The sequence below is a fragment of the Diabrotica undecimpunctata genome, chromosome 8, assembly GCF_040954645.1.
Source record: "Diabrotica undecimpunctata isolate CICGRU chromosome 8, icDiaUnde3, whole genome shotgun sequence".
NCBI lineage: Eukaryota > Metazoa > Arthropoda > Insecta > Coleoptera > Chrysomelidae > Diabrotica > Diabrotica undecimpunctata.
In genome coordinates, this window is record NC_092810.1 from 111,850,322 (window position 1) to 111,867,130 (window position 16,809).

The 16,809-nt window shown below is 30.7% G+C and overlaps 1 protein-coding gene across 5 annotated transcripts in view; it reads left to right on the forward strand.

Moving 5' to 3' along the window:
* mtd (TLD domain-containing protein mustard) overlaps positions 1 to 16,809 on the forward strand; it is a 916,705-nt gene that overhangs the window by 628,069 nt on the left and 271,827 nt on the right. For 3 of the 5 annotated variants that reach the window (XM_072540745.1, XM_072540756.1, XM_072540743.1), the window contains one exon: positions 12,111 to 12,173. The exons of the other annotated variants lie outside the window; for them this stretch is intronic. In XM_072540745.1, the coding sequence (XP_072396846.1) occupies positions 12,111 to 12,173 (63 nt within the window). The remainder of the gene's footprint in view (positions 1 to 12,110; positions 12,174 to 16,809) is intronic. 5 annotated transcript variants of the gene reach the window in all.

The window sequence follows — 16,809 nt, forward strand, 5'->3', positions numbered from 1 at the left end:
TGGGAATTACACTGTCCAGCCATGGAGACCTGGACAAAGAAGTAAAAGATCAAGTACAAAAAACAAATAGACTGGCAGGATGCCTTAATAACACTATATGGCGAAATAGACACATTGATGAGATGAAGTCAAGAATTTATAAAGCCAGTGTAAGATCAATAATGACATATGCCTCAGAAATAAGACCCGATACTGCCACAACGCAAAGGCTACTGAAACGGCAGAGATGAGAGTACCGAGAAGAATTACAGGAAATACTGTAAATCATTAGAAAAATTAGTATAAATGAATGGACACAAAATGGAAAAAAAAGGAAGGGAATAACCACATAAGTAGAATGGAGGAGACCCGTGTCGTCAAAATAGCAAGAGAGAAGTCACCAATCGGCAGAATAAATATCGGATGACCGCGCAAAAGGTGAAGTGACAACCTTGCATAGAGCTATTAATTAATCTGCCAATAAATAAGCAGAATTGTTTGTAAAGACGAAGAAGAAGAAGATCTTTATTTGTCGTTTATCTACTGTTTTCCACATGATTGTTCATTTATAGTAGATTGGCTACAACTGTTTTGAAATTTTCTCTATCTGGCACAGCGTGCTACAGTTTATTTTCCTAATTTATAGTTGGTCAGATCTTAACGATCCAGGAATTTTTCTTTCTTCCTATTTGCCACGTTTTGTACTTGTCTCTATTTTTGATATTTTCTTTTGTAGAGTTTTCTACTCTATCTCACTTCTTGTTTATTATATATTCTTGTTTTATTTCTAAGCACGTCTTTTTAATATTATGGTCATCCTAGACTTACACAAACTTAGAGAAACACAAACAATTATATGAGTATCTGATCGCTTTTGTCGAATATTGACCGTTCGTTATAATAGGTTAGTTCTGTTATTTGTATTTATTAATCATTTTTGTTTTTTTACCTCCTTTCTGTTTTATGTAAATTATTATGTTAGAAAAAATCTTGTAAATTATTATGTTAGGATGTGTGTCTGAATGAGAAGCATGTAGAAGATGTTTTTTTTTATTTTTAATTTTTCTGTGAATTTTCTTTTCTTTTGTGCTTAGAATAAATTAGGGATTAGCAACTTTTCCTTTATAAATCATAAAAATAATTATTCCTTAAATGTGACTGGCCATGTGACAAAAATAGTCAAAAATAGTTTTTCTAAAAAAAAGCATACATAATTTACAAAATTTGGTAATAATCATGTATAATGTTTAAAAAAAAATAGTTTTTCCGTTTTCCTGAAAAAAGAAGCAAAGTTACAGTCTTCTGTCGATAATTTTTTTTGTTTTGTGAAAATGATGTCATCCAGTCTCTGTAACTAAATTTATTATCTGGAATTATAGCACATACATTATTCATTACAGCTAGTTTACAATTAATGACAAGACGATTTAGTCATATATATTACGGATATTATTATACAGAGTTGGATTTCTTCAGTCAGTTACATTTAATTCTAATTCAGTTACTTTTTATTACTAAAATCTTGTTATTGCTGTCCATTTAATTGTAGTTCTATTCTCGCTGCTGAACATTTGATTGATTGCTATTGTTTTTCGGTTAGTTGTAATTTTTTAGTTCTTTTACTCTTCATTCTCCATATTTCACAACAACAAGAACAAGTTCCAGCCTGTTGATTATTTACGCTTTTATTACTGCTATTTGTTTTATTTATATTATTTCGACATTTGATTCACCATATAAGCCCAATAACTTTACTTGTACATCTTTACATATTTCCAGCACTTTACTGCTGTCTTATATCTCCTAGAACTCTTGGTTCTCATATTTTCTTCATTGTATGTGTCAGCTTTTTTTTACGCTTCTAAAGATACCTAAATAATTTTGGACAATATTTGGAATTCAATTGGATTCAATGGACAATATTTTAATATATCTTGGCAATCGGTCTAAGTGTCCATCCAGCCAGCATCAAATGTGTAATAACGTTCACTTAAATTAACCTATTCTAACTAAACTAAATACACTACAATTCTGGAAATTAAAAGAAGACTACGATGGGAGAGGAACTAGGATTACTTTTCGCACCTAGGGGTCATAACGAGCTTAACACCTACACTAAAGTTTTATCTTACACATCTTACTCTAAACTTAAGAATAATTTTATATACCTTGTACATATTTAATGATATCAAATAAAGTAGATTGAAAGGGGGGTATAATTTTTGCAATAATAAACTATTAATAAGTTATTGTCTTTGTATTTCAAATTTACTACAAGCATAAAAAATGTGATCTAAGTTGCAAACCACATTGCAAGTTTCACAAAGTTCAGTTTTGACTACACCGATTTTATATAAGTGTTGAGGGAAGCTTGCATGTCCGAATTTTAGCCTACAAATGGTCACAATATCATTTCTTGTAAAATCAAATTCTTGGTGCCACAAATCTGTCGGAATACTTGGATGTAATAGTGTATATCGTGTGAGGTTATTAGAGCAATAGTTTTTCCAATGCAATTCCCATTTTGCCTTAAAATTACTCTTAGATATCATTAAATATTCTTGACCACCTAAATTGTTGTTGATATGCTCTCCAGTTGTAACGCTTTCTTTGTCTAAGGAGTCTGCAACTTCATTGCCACGAAGTCCTATATGAGCTTTTACCAAAGTTAATTTTAATTCGTATTGACTTTTTTTTTTTAATTTATGAATTCTTGCTTTTAATTCTCTAATAAAAGGATTTGTATCAGTAGCCATCACATTAATTGGGTTAGCGATGCATTTAAGAGCAGATAAGGAGTCAATCAAAAAATGTATTTTTTTTAACTTGTTTTTTTCGACATAATCGCAGGCTTTAATAATACCAATCGCTTCTGCAGAAAAAATGGAAGTATTATTATTCAGTTTGAATTTTCTTGAACGTTTGTTGATGGTATATAGAATGCATATCCCGTACCATTATTTTGTTTTGATGCATCGGTATATATTTCCAGAAAATCTGACAGATGTGATATGCAGGCGCTTAATATATTTTTACTTATCAACAAATTTTCATTATATACAGGAATATTAATTTCTAGTGGTTCCAACATATCAAAGAATTCAGATTTTTCGATTGCAATAGTTCTTTTTGAATCACTATTATAACTACTTGTATTTCTAAAAGCCATACATAATGGAGGAGAAGGTTTTTTTGACCAGTACGTGTTAGTTAAATCGTGGTTATTTAATAAGGCTATTTTATCTAACAGAGTGCGGTTTTTAAAAAAATACTTAATAATAAATTTTTCTGCTAACCATTCCCTTCGTAAAAATAATGGTGGTTCTAGTGCTTCAATCCGAAGTGGTTCCACAGGCGTTAAACACATTGCACCCAAACAGAGTCTTAGGGAAATATTTTGAATTATTTCCAGTCGTTTTAGAATGTAAGGACTAGCTGATCCATATAACGTACATCCGTAATCCAAGATGGACCTAATAAAGGCTTTGTAAAAAGTTAAACACGATTGTGGATCTGCTCCCCACCAGGTTCTCCTTATGAATTTTAAAAAATTTATGCCTTTTAAACATTTTGATTCTATACTTTGTATAAATGGTTTCCAGCTAAGCTTCTTGTCAAGAATAATTCCAAGATAAGTTACCTTATTTGATACTGGATATAAGGTACCATTTACATTTATGTTATCAATATTGGGTAGATTATGTCTTGTAAAGATGGTAACACTAGATTTTTGAGGGGTTAAAGAAAAACCTAACGATTCAAATTTCAAAGTAGTTAGTTGCATATGTGACGTGAGCTCAGTTGTGCCTACTTCTAATTTTTTATTAGTGTTATAAAAGACAAAATCATCAGCATACTGTATAATTATTATATCTTATGATAGATTAATTTATAGGATGTAAGACAACAAATACATCGGTATGTATATTAAAAGTTGATTTCTTTCTTTTGTAATCCGTTGCTCATTTTCAAGCATCAGATTTTGTGTTTTTGTTAGTCTGTGCGTTAAGTAAATGCCTTGTTACTATATAAAGGTGACTTTAAATGTTTTTCCTGAATATCTCTAAAAGTATTATATTTAAGACAAAAACGCATTAGAAAGAATTGTATGCAATTTAATTTCCTATCAAAAGTTCCTTATGCAATCATTAAAACAGATTTACAGCACGTAGAAATAAAAATTAGGAAAAAGAGTAAAAATAACTAATGAAAAATCTAAAATCTATGAAAAGTGTCTACAAATTTGCTATAAAACACTTAAAATTATCTCCAAACATTAACGTAAAGGTTATTTAGATACCTTTTTCTGTTTTTGTATTAATTATGCAATTCAGTTCTCTTCGAATAATTGAAATATGTTCAAAACTGATCAATGGAAAATTATTTGTTTAATCGCTGATGTTTTTACGTATATAAGAGTAAACCTACTTTGGGCTCTGAATCCTACTTAAACTGAAATATTAAAATCGTTTTATTAGGTCAATCTGATTGTATTGAATGAGTTGAAAAAGTATTTTTTTATTCACTTAAATTTGTCAGATAGATCAGAATATTCGACTAAAAGACTGTTATTTTTTGTTTCTAAAGCCCTCCCGAAAACTAAACTTTCGGTATGATATATAAATCGAACGTTCCACTTTACACAAATCGTACCGAAAGAAACTTTTTTGGGACGATTTTTTCCCTTCTGAACGATTTTGAGTATCTACGTAGGCTGCCTTAACAATAATATCAACTTGTATTTTTATTATGACAGCGCTTGTTTTAAAAAATAGAAAATCAGTATTGAAAGTGATATCAAATCGATTCCGCATAAAATTAATGAAGCTGCTAAAACGGCTACTTATGAATTATTCCCGCTATTAAGTCAAAAGAGAGGTATGGAAATTGGTAGTTCATAAGTAATGTATTCATTCAGATTTTTTTTAACATAAACGTCTGCAGAAAAAAATATTGTACATGACACGATCCAAAAATTTGTCAGATAGATCAGAATATTCGACTAAAAGACTGTTATTTTTTGTTTCTAAAGCCCTCCCGAAAACTAAACTTTCGGTATGATATATAAATCGAACGTTCCACTTTACACAAATCGTACCGAAAGAAACTTTTTTGGGACGATTTTTTCCCTTCTGAACGATTTTGAGTATCTACGTAGGCTGCCTTAACAATAATATCAACTTGTATTTTTATTATGACAGCGCTTGTTTTAAAAAATAGAAAATCAGTATTGAAAGTGATATCAAATCGATTCCGCATAAAATTAATGAAGCTGCTAAAACGGCTACTTATGAATTATTCCCGCTATTAAGTCAAAAGAGAGGTATGGAAATTGGTAGTTCATAAGTAATGTATTCATTCAGATTTTTTTTAACATAAACGTCTGCAGAAAAAAATATTGTACATGACACGATCCAAAAATGATTTTATGGGATTTACAGGAAACTTTCTACTCATCTTGTAAACTATCACTTTCGGACTTTTTTTGAACTGACCATTTTTTCCATAAATTTACACGAAAACACACATTTTTAGAAATTTGAAAAAGGTTGATTTAAATTTATATATTGATAATAAAGAGTCCAATGCAGAAACCGGGCAAGTCTATGTTTTGAGCAAAATGAGTTAAGCGTGTATTCATGCACAATATAAAATTCTACATCTTTCAATGCATAAAGCAGCTCGATAGGATTAAAAACGTCATAGAGTGAATAATGTGTTTCCTGCATTTTGAAACTTTGCACAAACCGGTGAAGTCCTGGACTTGACTGGTTAATGCACAGTGCTCTCATAATATTGTTCTGAAGCTATTTTCTTGTGGCATGTTAAAGTAATTACTATTTAAATGGGAATAAGCCACAATTAAAGGTTAAAGTACGTATATTGACGTTTCAATTTCCACTTCGGAAATCGTTCTCAAAATACAAACATTAGTAAATAAAACAAATTTTGTTTTTTTGTTACTTAGTGAAAAATTCTTCTAATAATTTAATTTTATCTGACTCATTTATATTGACAATTCAGACATACATTATACATTTTAAAGTAGACGACTTTAAAATGATATTGCCAATATTGTTGAGTTGCGTTCCTGGGACAACTTTACTTATAAGATAGTTCATTCGATTACATGAAATCAAGAAATGACAATCATGAAATTAACTTGATTTCGGATAACGGAGAATATCCGTCAGAAAAAATCAGCATGTAATTCGTCTTTAAAAAGACAAACACATACCGTGATGACAGTAAAAATCTCAACAATATTGGCAATATTTTAAAGTCGTCTACTTTAAAATGTATAATGTATGTCTGAATTGTCAATATAAATGAGTCCACCAGTTCACCAAATAACAAAAAAACAAAATTTGTTTAATTTACTGTTTGTATTTTGAGAAAGATTTCCGAAGTGGAAATTGAATCGTTAATAAACGTACTTTAACCTTTAATTGTGGCTTATTCCCATTTAAATAGTAATCACAGTGCTCTCAGTTCTCAGTCAAATAGGTTATGATTCATTATGTTGTTGTTGAAGAATACTCAGAAATTATTGAAAATAGTAACAAAAAGTTTCAAGATATTAATGTGACTCATTATAACAATTTTATTAATGATTGTATTTTGAGAACGTTTTCCGAAGTGGAAATTGAAACGTCAATAAACTTATTTTAAACTTCAATTGTGGCTTATTTCCATTAAAATAGTAATCAATCCGTTTAAAAACTCGTCAACTCGTCGCTAAAACCAATATTATGAACTGAAATTTTTTTGGAGTATGACTTGATACCTAATGCCATTTGAAAACATTTAAGCAGTATCTTTAGTAGAGAGGGGGTGAATCTGACGTTTATGACAAATGAACACAGTGTATAATATTTTTAATTATATACAGGGCTTAATTATATACTTATTTGGGTTTCCGCATAAAAGCGTCAATATGCTTAAAAGTACTGAGTAGAAAGTACTTCTTCTGTATTAAAAATACTTTAATTAAATTATAATTAAATTATAGAATTGAAATTATTTTAAAACTTAGAAGTCTGACCATCTTGAAGATCTTTGTATATCAAAATATGCCTAAGTAAAAAGCTAATGTATCTTAGGAAGTAGTCAACTTGAAGTTAATTGTTAAATGCTATACAATAATTTTATAGCTTATATTTTAATAGTAACTATTAATAATTATATAATTAAATAGAAAATTATAAAACAAACTTCCTTAAACTCGATTTCATTACTGAATAATATATATATATATATATATATATATATATATATATATATATATATATATATATATATATATGTACGTATATATTTAATGTTACATTTAATACTCATAAATAGATTCATGTAATGTATGTTTTTAGCCCCATTAGTATTTTATTTTCACTACCTTCAAAAAATGCAGTGGTCTTTGAAATATTGTAAACGAAAAAAAATTCTGTCAAGGTAAAAAAATATTTTTACATATTTTTTTTAGTTCTACTTATTTTAGAATTGTGTATCAAAATATTTACTCTAAATGTACATATATTGTCTTGGAATAATTGAATGGCATGTCCCAAAGGGTCACCATAAAAAATCATGATGTACTAGAACAATAAAAATGGTTGCATGTTCATACTGGTCAGGTTACATTTTTTGCATGAATCGTTTTTATTTATATAAATCTTTATTACAGGTTTATTTATTATGCAAGGTATTTTTTGATAGCTTGAACACAATTTTAGATTGATATTACGAATTTTCTGTATGTGTTTCTTTTTAAAAATCAAATGGCTTCTACCTTAGTTATAGAAACGCAGACGTAGATATGCTTATGTAGGAATAAGCCGCAAAAAGTTGGTAATGTTAGGATGGTATCGAAGAATTTCTTTGAACCAAAAATAGACCAAAAATAAAGGAATAAAAGAAGAAGTATATACAACAACGAAGTAATATGGTAACTATTTACCATTAAGCATTTATCATTAAACAGTTTTTATTATATAGATAATATGAGGATAACAACATTACGTGTTAAATTTACGAAAATTTTGTTGAAGCCTAATTGAACTGATACACAGACAGATACGACAGATATATTACTTTGTTTTTCCTTTGGCTTGGACAATGGACAATTGTCATTCAGCCAGTCTCCAGACAGATTACACTATGTTACATACCGAGCATGTCAGCTATTATCATGCGAGTTCATTAGGTATGCCAGTTATATTAAAAATAATGGCACAAAAAACATGAAACGTAATAAGATCAACTGGTTAAATGGCTGCATTACGTAGAAATCGCGAATGCAGCGCTTTTTACGTGTGTGGTGGCGTCAAGGATTAGTTTTTGATCTCTCATACCGAATGATTCATGTATGTAATTGTTCTAAATATAAATATAAAAACGATTAAACATATTAAAATTGTGAAATTCAAGTTATCAGAGAAAATCGCATACTACATATTTTTATAAATATGCATAGAGTTTCATAAATATTTTTAAGTTGTTTGCATCGTATGTTAGACATAAAATGAATACCTTGTTCAAATTAACTTTAATATATGCGTTTTTTTAAATAATTCTTTCAGTTTTGTAAAATGTGTAAAAGCTACTTTATTCATTTTCAAGAAAAAAAGATTTTAATTGCATTTTCAATATTGGTCATATAGTTTCTTTCTATCGTTAATATCTAGCTTGCTACTGATAAAAGGGTACGGTTTTTTTTTTATTAAATATATCCATTTATTTTTGGTTTTGTCACGAAGCGTATTTTTTAAAAAAGTACACTGTATATTATATAATTGCTATTATATAATACACACTATTTATTGCTTTCTCCTTTTCTATGTATTCGTCCAAAATAACTTCTTGAGATAAAAAACAAAAACCCAGTTGCCTGTGCCTGATCCTTTCCCTATCACAAAACTATTTTTGCCTTCTTTCGTGATAGATAACGTTCGGCTGTTTATTGCCTAGACTGCTTCTTGATTTTGGGAATACAATCGTGGTTTCTAAAAAGAGAAAATTGTGTAACGAATGGTAAGAAGATAGATTCGACACAGATCTTCAAAATTACAATGTCGCTAAAAACGAAACGAAAATAGCAGCAAAAGCTAAACCAGATATTTATAAAAATTTATACGATGAACTTGATCAGGGCTGCCCAACGCGAGGCCCGCAATATTGTGTAAATCTATGTTATAAAAAAAATAAATGCAGTAGGCAGAAAAATATCAATAGTTAAAGAATTTTTACTTTAACTGGCAACGCTGTATGTAAATCGTCCTACTGACGCATCCCTTGACCATCGTAACACCTTGTCGGTGTCGTCATCAATGCGAATGGTATTGGAGCAGTCATACACTTGATATCTATTGATATTTGTAGATGGGATTAGTTTTTATGAGAGCTAAGTGACCAGCAATAAGGTCAAACTGCTCATTATAATTAATTTAGTTTGAAATAAGTAGTTGTATGGAAGCAACTATGTCGTCTCAAAAAATAAAAATAACGGACGAACACCGAGCGTATAATGACCTGTGTCATTTCCCAAAGAATATAATATAAAACGCCATTAGGTATACTTCGTTGCATGAGAAAACGTTTCAACAATGTACTGGCGAGTCTAGAACTACCATAATTGCGGAATATAAGAAGAAACTGAAACAACAAACAAAGTTTTTCAAAAAGTCAAATAGTGATCAAAACTGTAGTCTTGCGGCTTCTTATGTAGTAGCTATGGAAATTGCCAGAGCAGAACAACCACTTCTTGTAAAGAATTGTACAATCAAAATGGCAGAACAATTTAATGAACCATAAATCGCCGAGCAGTTCAAAACAGTTGCAGTATCTCATCAAACAATTGCGAGACGTGTACAACACATTGATGAATATGTTTCTAAAAAGTTGTATCGCACAATTAAAAAATGCACGTTTTTTTCTAAGTGTCTAGACGAAGTGCTGACCAACCTGATATTAGTCAACTTGTAATTTTTGTTTGAACTATTCAAGACGACTTCACTGTAGCGGAAGAGATGCTCAGTTTAATTCCATTACATGGAACAACTCTGTGAAAACCCCTAAAACTGGGTTTGCTGGACTCTTAAAACAAAATAATATTAACTGAGCTGTTATAAACCGTATTGTTCACCAAGAGGCCTTATGTGAAAAATCCTTTCGTCAAACAGATGCCATGAAAATTGCTGTTTAAATAACAAACATTATCAGAGGCGGCAATCGAGCACTCACTCATAGAAATTTTCGTGATTTTTTAGCTGAAGTGGATGCTGCATATGGGGACTTATTATTACACATATAGATCCGTTGCTTAAGCGCCTGAAAAGGTTTGCCATGTTTTTTTGTTCTACACAAGAAAATTGTCCTTTCCCTAAGGAATGAAGTAAAGTCCAACACTACGAAATTCGAAAATGGAAGATACAAATTTCTTGTCAGACCTTGCATTTCTTACCGACATGACCTCTCATCTGAACGAATTAAAATTGAAGCTTTAAGGAAAACAATAGAATATTGCCAACTTAGTATGGTTATATAAAAGGATTTAAAAATAAAGTTAAGCTCTTCAAGTCTACATTAGAGAAGCAAGATTTCTGAAACTGTAAAGAGCATTTTGAAGAAATTAAGGACTTTGATCAAAATTTCATTTTCAACCCATTTGGATTGGATTGAAACATAGAATTTGAATTTTGACAATCGATTTGGTGACTTCAGGAAAATTGAAGAAGGTATTTGACTGTTTAGTTAGCCACCCATTATCTATGTTGAAAATGTAAGACCTGACCTTCAACTGGAACCGTGTGATTTGCAGTCAGATCCTATTTACCAGGGAAGACCTGATGATGATTGGACTTTTTCAAATTACCACCGGAGGAACGTTATTCTAATTTAAGAAAATTTGGTCTTAGAATGGATTCCATGCTTCGAAGCACGTACCTTTGTGAAAGCAGCTATTCAAACACGAAATTTATGAAATCCAAATACAGATGTTCGCTCTCTGATAAATCACTTTCTCAGTTTTTTCGTTTGTTAACAACAAACAATGAAGTTAATAGGTATTATTATTATTTTCCTATATGGTGGCCCACAATCTACTTGAAGTTGGACAGCATATCCAAAGATAGAGCAAAAAATATAAAGATTTTGATCATAAAAGGATGTAAAAAGGTGATGAAAAAAATACTTCGATAATTTATTAAACGAAGAATTTGACAGAAAACCATTTGAACTGAGGCAGTAACTGCAATGATCGCCAAAAGAACAAACGAAGAAGTGGCAAGCAGAAAATAAAAGAATTTTCTAACAGTTATAATACTTATATAGAGGCAGCATTTCAATCACTTTCAAATCTCTGAGCGCGAGACGTGTGATGATAGGGAAAGCGAATAAAGCTATATATCCTATCTCCCTTGCACCATGTATGCAGCGAAGCGCTTCGGCTTTTATACAAAAAACGAGAGGGGTTTGAAACCCATGAATCAGAGCGAGGTGCGAGGAAGATAGCATGTTGCCCGCTCTCTCTTGCAGTACTCGTCTCGCGCTTAGAGCATGAAGGCTGCCTCTAATTAGTACATGCTCGAACATTTAATTGAATTATGAAAGTCGACAAATGCAATACGAATGGAGAAGCAGTATTTTAGTACCTCTTTATAAAAACAAAGGTATTCTACAATGCACAAACTAAAGGGCCATAAAAACTCTATACCGTAGGCCCAAGAAATAGCAGACTACCCATTCATATTATCCTAAACTGCACTTGTATAAAGGGAGACTATTATGACTATTACCGTATAAAAATTAACTTTCCATTCTTCTTTCTACTCAAGATTTTTTTAATATTGGATCTGTTAGGAACCCACTGACTCGAATTTTATTATTAATAAACGTCTACATTTGGAAACACCTGCTAAATTATATTAAGTAGTAGATTAGTGTTAATAAAATTATATAAAAATCAAACGATGCAAACAACAATCAATCAGTCATTTATTATCTTTTATTGTTCAAAATTCATTTCTTAATCTCTCATATTCAACAACTATTGCATGACATTTTTTTTATTTATTATTTACAATGCATGATTTTTTTACTTTCGCCTCATTCTTGGTTTTCTGCTTGGATCACAGGTCCCGAAGGGCATCACAGGATGTTGGAAGGGTCACTCATAAGGAAGGTTTTCCTGGAATGCGGTACGTATATATATAACATTGTCTTCATTTCATCTTCTTTGTGTGTTATCATGCTTTTATTGTTGCATATATGTGTTTAGCTCTCAAAGACTACAATTTAATAAATACGGTGGTGGAGTCATTTTATAACTGGTACAAATTTTATAAAAATTAATTAAACAACATAGCAGTTTTGGTGCAGACTTAAGTTTAACAAGTACAAAAATTAATATTTTTGCTGTTTTTTGTGTTTTCCTCGTCCAGTTCTCGGTCTTTGGTAGTTTTAGATGATACTCTACTCTGATAACAATATTTTATTTGTTGTCTTGCTCGTAGTGTATTTTCTTGCATATGAATGTGTCCACGACACGTATTCCAACTATTTTTCCAGCCCTTATTACTGCAGTTATTGATGTAAATCCATAAAGTTTCATACCTTCTTTATTACTTCTTTACTTACCAGCTATAGATGACCATGGCACTTTTCTTATGTAAAAGTGGTTTTAGTTAAATTGGCTGAAACTTTGCAGAGAGGTAGCTATGGCCACGCTGGTCAAAAGTTCATATTGCCCCAAGACTCAGAAATCAATCGTTTCTTATAGTCCAGTTACTGAGGCTTAAAATATGGTAATACATACGAATTTTTTATAACTGCATCGATTTCTTTGAAAATTTCAAATTAAGCTTATCTTACCCTCCACTTCAAAAGTTATATACGCTCTAGGTGCGCTTTTTGTTTTTAAGGGGTGAAAACTACCCCTTATTGAAGAAACAGGGAAAAACACGGATTTAATTATATTATGCACTTAAATCTTGTTTATTCGCATAAGGTAAATATTGTAATGTGTTCTCTAATATGAAAATTAATTATTCACAATTTTCAAAACTCAAAACCCTTTAAAAACCCTTAAAAGCTAATACTTTTTATAAAAATAATATGAAAAAAAAGTTGTAGCAGCTTGAGACATTTCAATTATGTATTTAAATACAAAGGGTCGGAGACCAGTGGTTCATGCGCTGGTTCAACCAACTATATCTCCGTTATTTTTTAAGCTACAAAAAAAATTAAAAAATGAAAATTTTTGTTAAAAAAATTTGTTTTATTGTGTCATCTTTTACATATCTTTTATAGTTTTGAAGTTATTATAAAAAAAAGATTTTTTTTTTTAATATTTACAAAAAAAAATGTAATCATACTTTTTTCAAAAACTGGGTATTCTAAATTGGCTAAACTTTTGGATCATACAAAAAACACTAAAATAAAGTGAATTCTATAAGGCAAACAATTTATTTCAATCCTAATGAACATGACGTTAGTTTTATTGCGTTTTTTTTACAAAAATTTGAGAAACCCATCGTTTTTTTATCGTATCTCACGTATAGTTGGTGCAAAGGACTTTTACTACCACTCATTTTAAAGGTCTTTTCAAGCTCTTTTAAAAATATATGAGTTTTTGTCGAAAAATGTACCCGTTTTCCGTTATTTAACGTTAAATACTCGTATTGAAAGACAAAAACAAAAACAAACCTTCTTTGAACAGCCATAACTCAGTTAATATTGAACTGAAAATATTCATTAAAAAGCCAATCTTTTTGTTTTTTTTTATGAGCTTTAATTTTAGTTGTTACACTTTTGACGTGACAACGTCTTAAATTAGGTTGTGGCTCGGAGTCATTCATGAAAAAGTGTAACGCCCGCTCACGTCTGTTACGATGAGTCACCGAACGAGAGAGAGGCCCGCCGGACCGGCGAATGCCTTGCGTCTCTCTCCCACTCAAACATGATCGGTCCGCTGCGCGCGCAGCACTAGAGAATTAGGCGCGTTGAATCGGTGCGTGCTTGTGTCTCTGTCTTTCTCGAGCGTTCTTGGCGTTCAAGACACATTACAGCAGAAACACTTCCTTTCATTTCATATTTCTCCTATCATCGTCCTATCCTCAACAAAATCACTCAAATAGAAATTAGTTAAGTTTAAGTTTACATGTACAATGTTTTAGTAAACAAAATATATTTCTATAGTTAAAATTTGTGCAATTCTTATTTTCATTCAATTCCTTGTTCCTATTGTGCAATTTAATAATATTCATATCAATAAATATTCTACCGAGAAAAAGACGTTGTCACGTAAAATCTTCGCCCGTAAAACCGACTTTACAGGCAACCGATTTTTTGATAAAACTCTTAGTTTCGGAGCTATTCTTAAAAAACCTTTGAAAAACACGTTTTTTTTTTAACGAAAAATAACACTTTTCAACAGCGAATAACTCAAAAAGTATTGATCTAGCGAAAAAAATGTGTACTACATTTTTTGTTTGAAATTTGTCCTTCTATCGAATAGCGTGGTTATTTTGAGTGAAAAAATGTCCACCCTCGAAAAGGGGTGGCAAACACCTCCAGGGTGGAAGCGCACATCGGCACTATATAACTTTTGTTCCTTGAGTAATTATTTACCAACACACAAAATTTCAAATCAATCGATTCAGTTATAAAGAATTCGGAGGTAAAAACCCTCAGTAACTGATCTATTAAGCGATTTTCTTACAGAGTTTGAAAGCGTTGGCTTTTATACTATTTGAATAATACGTATTTGTATAACATACAGGGTGTTAGTAAATAAGTGCAACAAACTTCAGGGGAGTGATTCTGCATAAAAAAGTAATGACAGTTTGCTATATAAACGTATGTCCGCAAATGCTTCGTTTTCCGAGATAAGGGGTGTTGAATTTTTTCTTAAAAACAGGCGATTCATTTAATGCTCTGAAACCGGTTGATATATGCAAATGAAATTTGGTCAGTTTAAGAGGTAGTTATTGCGCATTTTATCCATACAATTAACAATTTCATATTCATCATTGGCGCGCATACGGGTAATGGTCTCAACTTAAAAAAAATGGTACGCTACTGAGATAGTTCAAATTAAATTATTTTTGAATTCTTTGTTTAATTTGTAATAAAAAATCCTTTTTTATATGAGGCGCGGTTTTTGTTAAAAAAAAATAAAACATCTTTTAATTTCTTTAATACACTCTTAAGAAGTACCATTTTTTTTAAATAAATTGGGACCATTGCCCGTTTAAGCGCCAATGATGAATATAAAATTCTTAATTGTATGGCAAAAAAACAAGCAATAACTACCTCTTAAAACCCACTAACTTTCATTAAATGTCATAACCAGCGTCAGAGTCAATAATAAATCGTCATTTTGTAAGAAAAATTTTAACTCCCGTATCTCTCGGGAAACGAAGCATTTGTGGACCTACGTTTATATAGATAATAATCATTATGTTTGTTGCACTTATTTATTAACACCCTGTGTATTATACAAATATGTAGTTATTAAAATGGACTAAAACTGACACGTTGGACCTCTGTAACGCAGAAACAATTGATTTCTGCGTATTGGGCCAATGAGAACTTTTGATCGACATGTTCGCATTTGTTTGCCCTATCTCCATTTTAATAGTTTCTGTTTGCCTTCTCTTTCTGCCGGTAATCTCTATACTTCCTTAATGATTGCTGTTTACAACTGTATATGTATTCTGCAAATTGAGTTTAAAAACATTATTATGTATTTTTTGTACACAAGATTTTTAATATCCACAATCCCGAGATAGGTTCGATTAAAACTTATTTTGAACCAATATCTCAAGTTTTAAAGTCATGCCCTGTTGCAAACACTTAATGAGTACTTGCTTTATAGAATAAGTTTAAGATCCGTGTTATAGTACATTTGAAACTAATTGATAGCACAGATTTTATAGCAAAGATCTAAATAAAGGATTGGTCAATGCAGAAAAAACGTAATAATTGATACCTTCTTATCTAAATTTTTACTCGACTACGAATATGACCACCCCGACAAACCTTAAATGCAATGCATCATAAAATGCAAATGAGTAAACCCTAAGGGATTAAGCAATAACTGAACGTCTCATTGGCGGAGAACATAAAATTAATATAAAAAAAAACGTTATATTTTTTATTAACTCCAATTAAAATTACAATCTATCCAAAAATAAGAGTCAAATAAACTAACGTCATATAAACTTATGATTAGTAATATAATCATCATCATCAGTTTTTTCATTTCCCACAGAAATAATAACTGGTTCTATTGTTTCCTCTACTAACATATCCAGTTTCTTCCTCTGCTATGACACGTCTTATAGCTTTTTGCCAATTGTCAGATGAAATATTTGATATGGTGTCAGATAATAGTTGACGAACATTTTGAAGTTTAAATGTTGTATTATTTCTCGTGATATATCCTCTATTAACCTCATAGATTAGTTCTATGCGGTTAAGTTTGCAGTGATAAGGTGGTAATCGCAACACTTTAACTCGATGTTCTTTTGCTATTTCCTCAAGACTATACTTCTTAAATGGCTTGTTTATGTTACCATGGCTTAATTAGGCAACTAAGATCAGATAACGTCGCAAGAAAAACAAAATGCCAAATATATAAAACCCTAATAAGACCGGTACTGACATATGGCTCAGAAACCTGGACACTCACTAAAAGAGAGGAAACGTTGTTAGCCACATTCGAAAGAAAAATCTTGCGACACACATATATATATATATATATATATATATATATATATATATATATATATATATATATATATATATATATATATATATATATATATATAT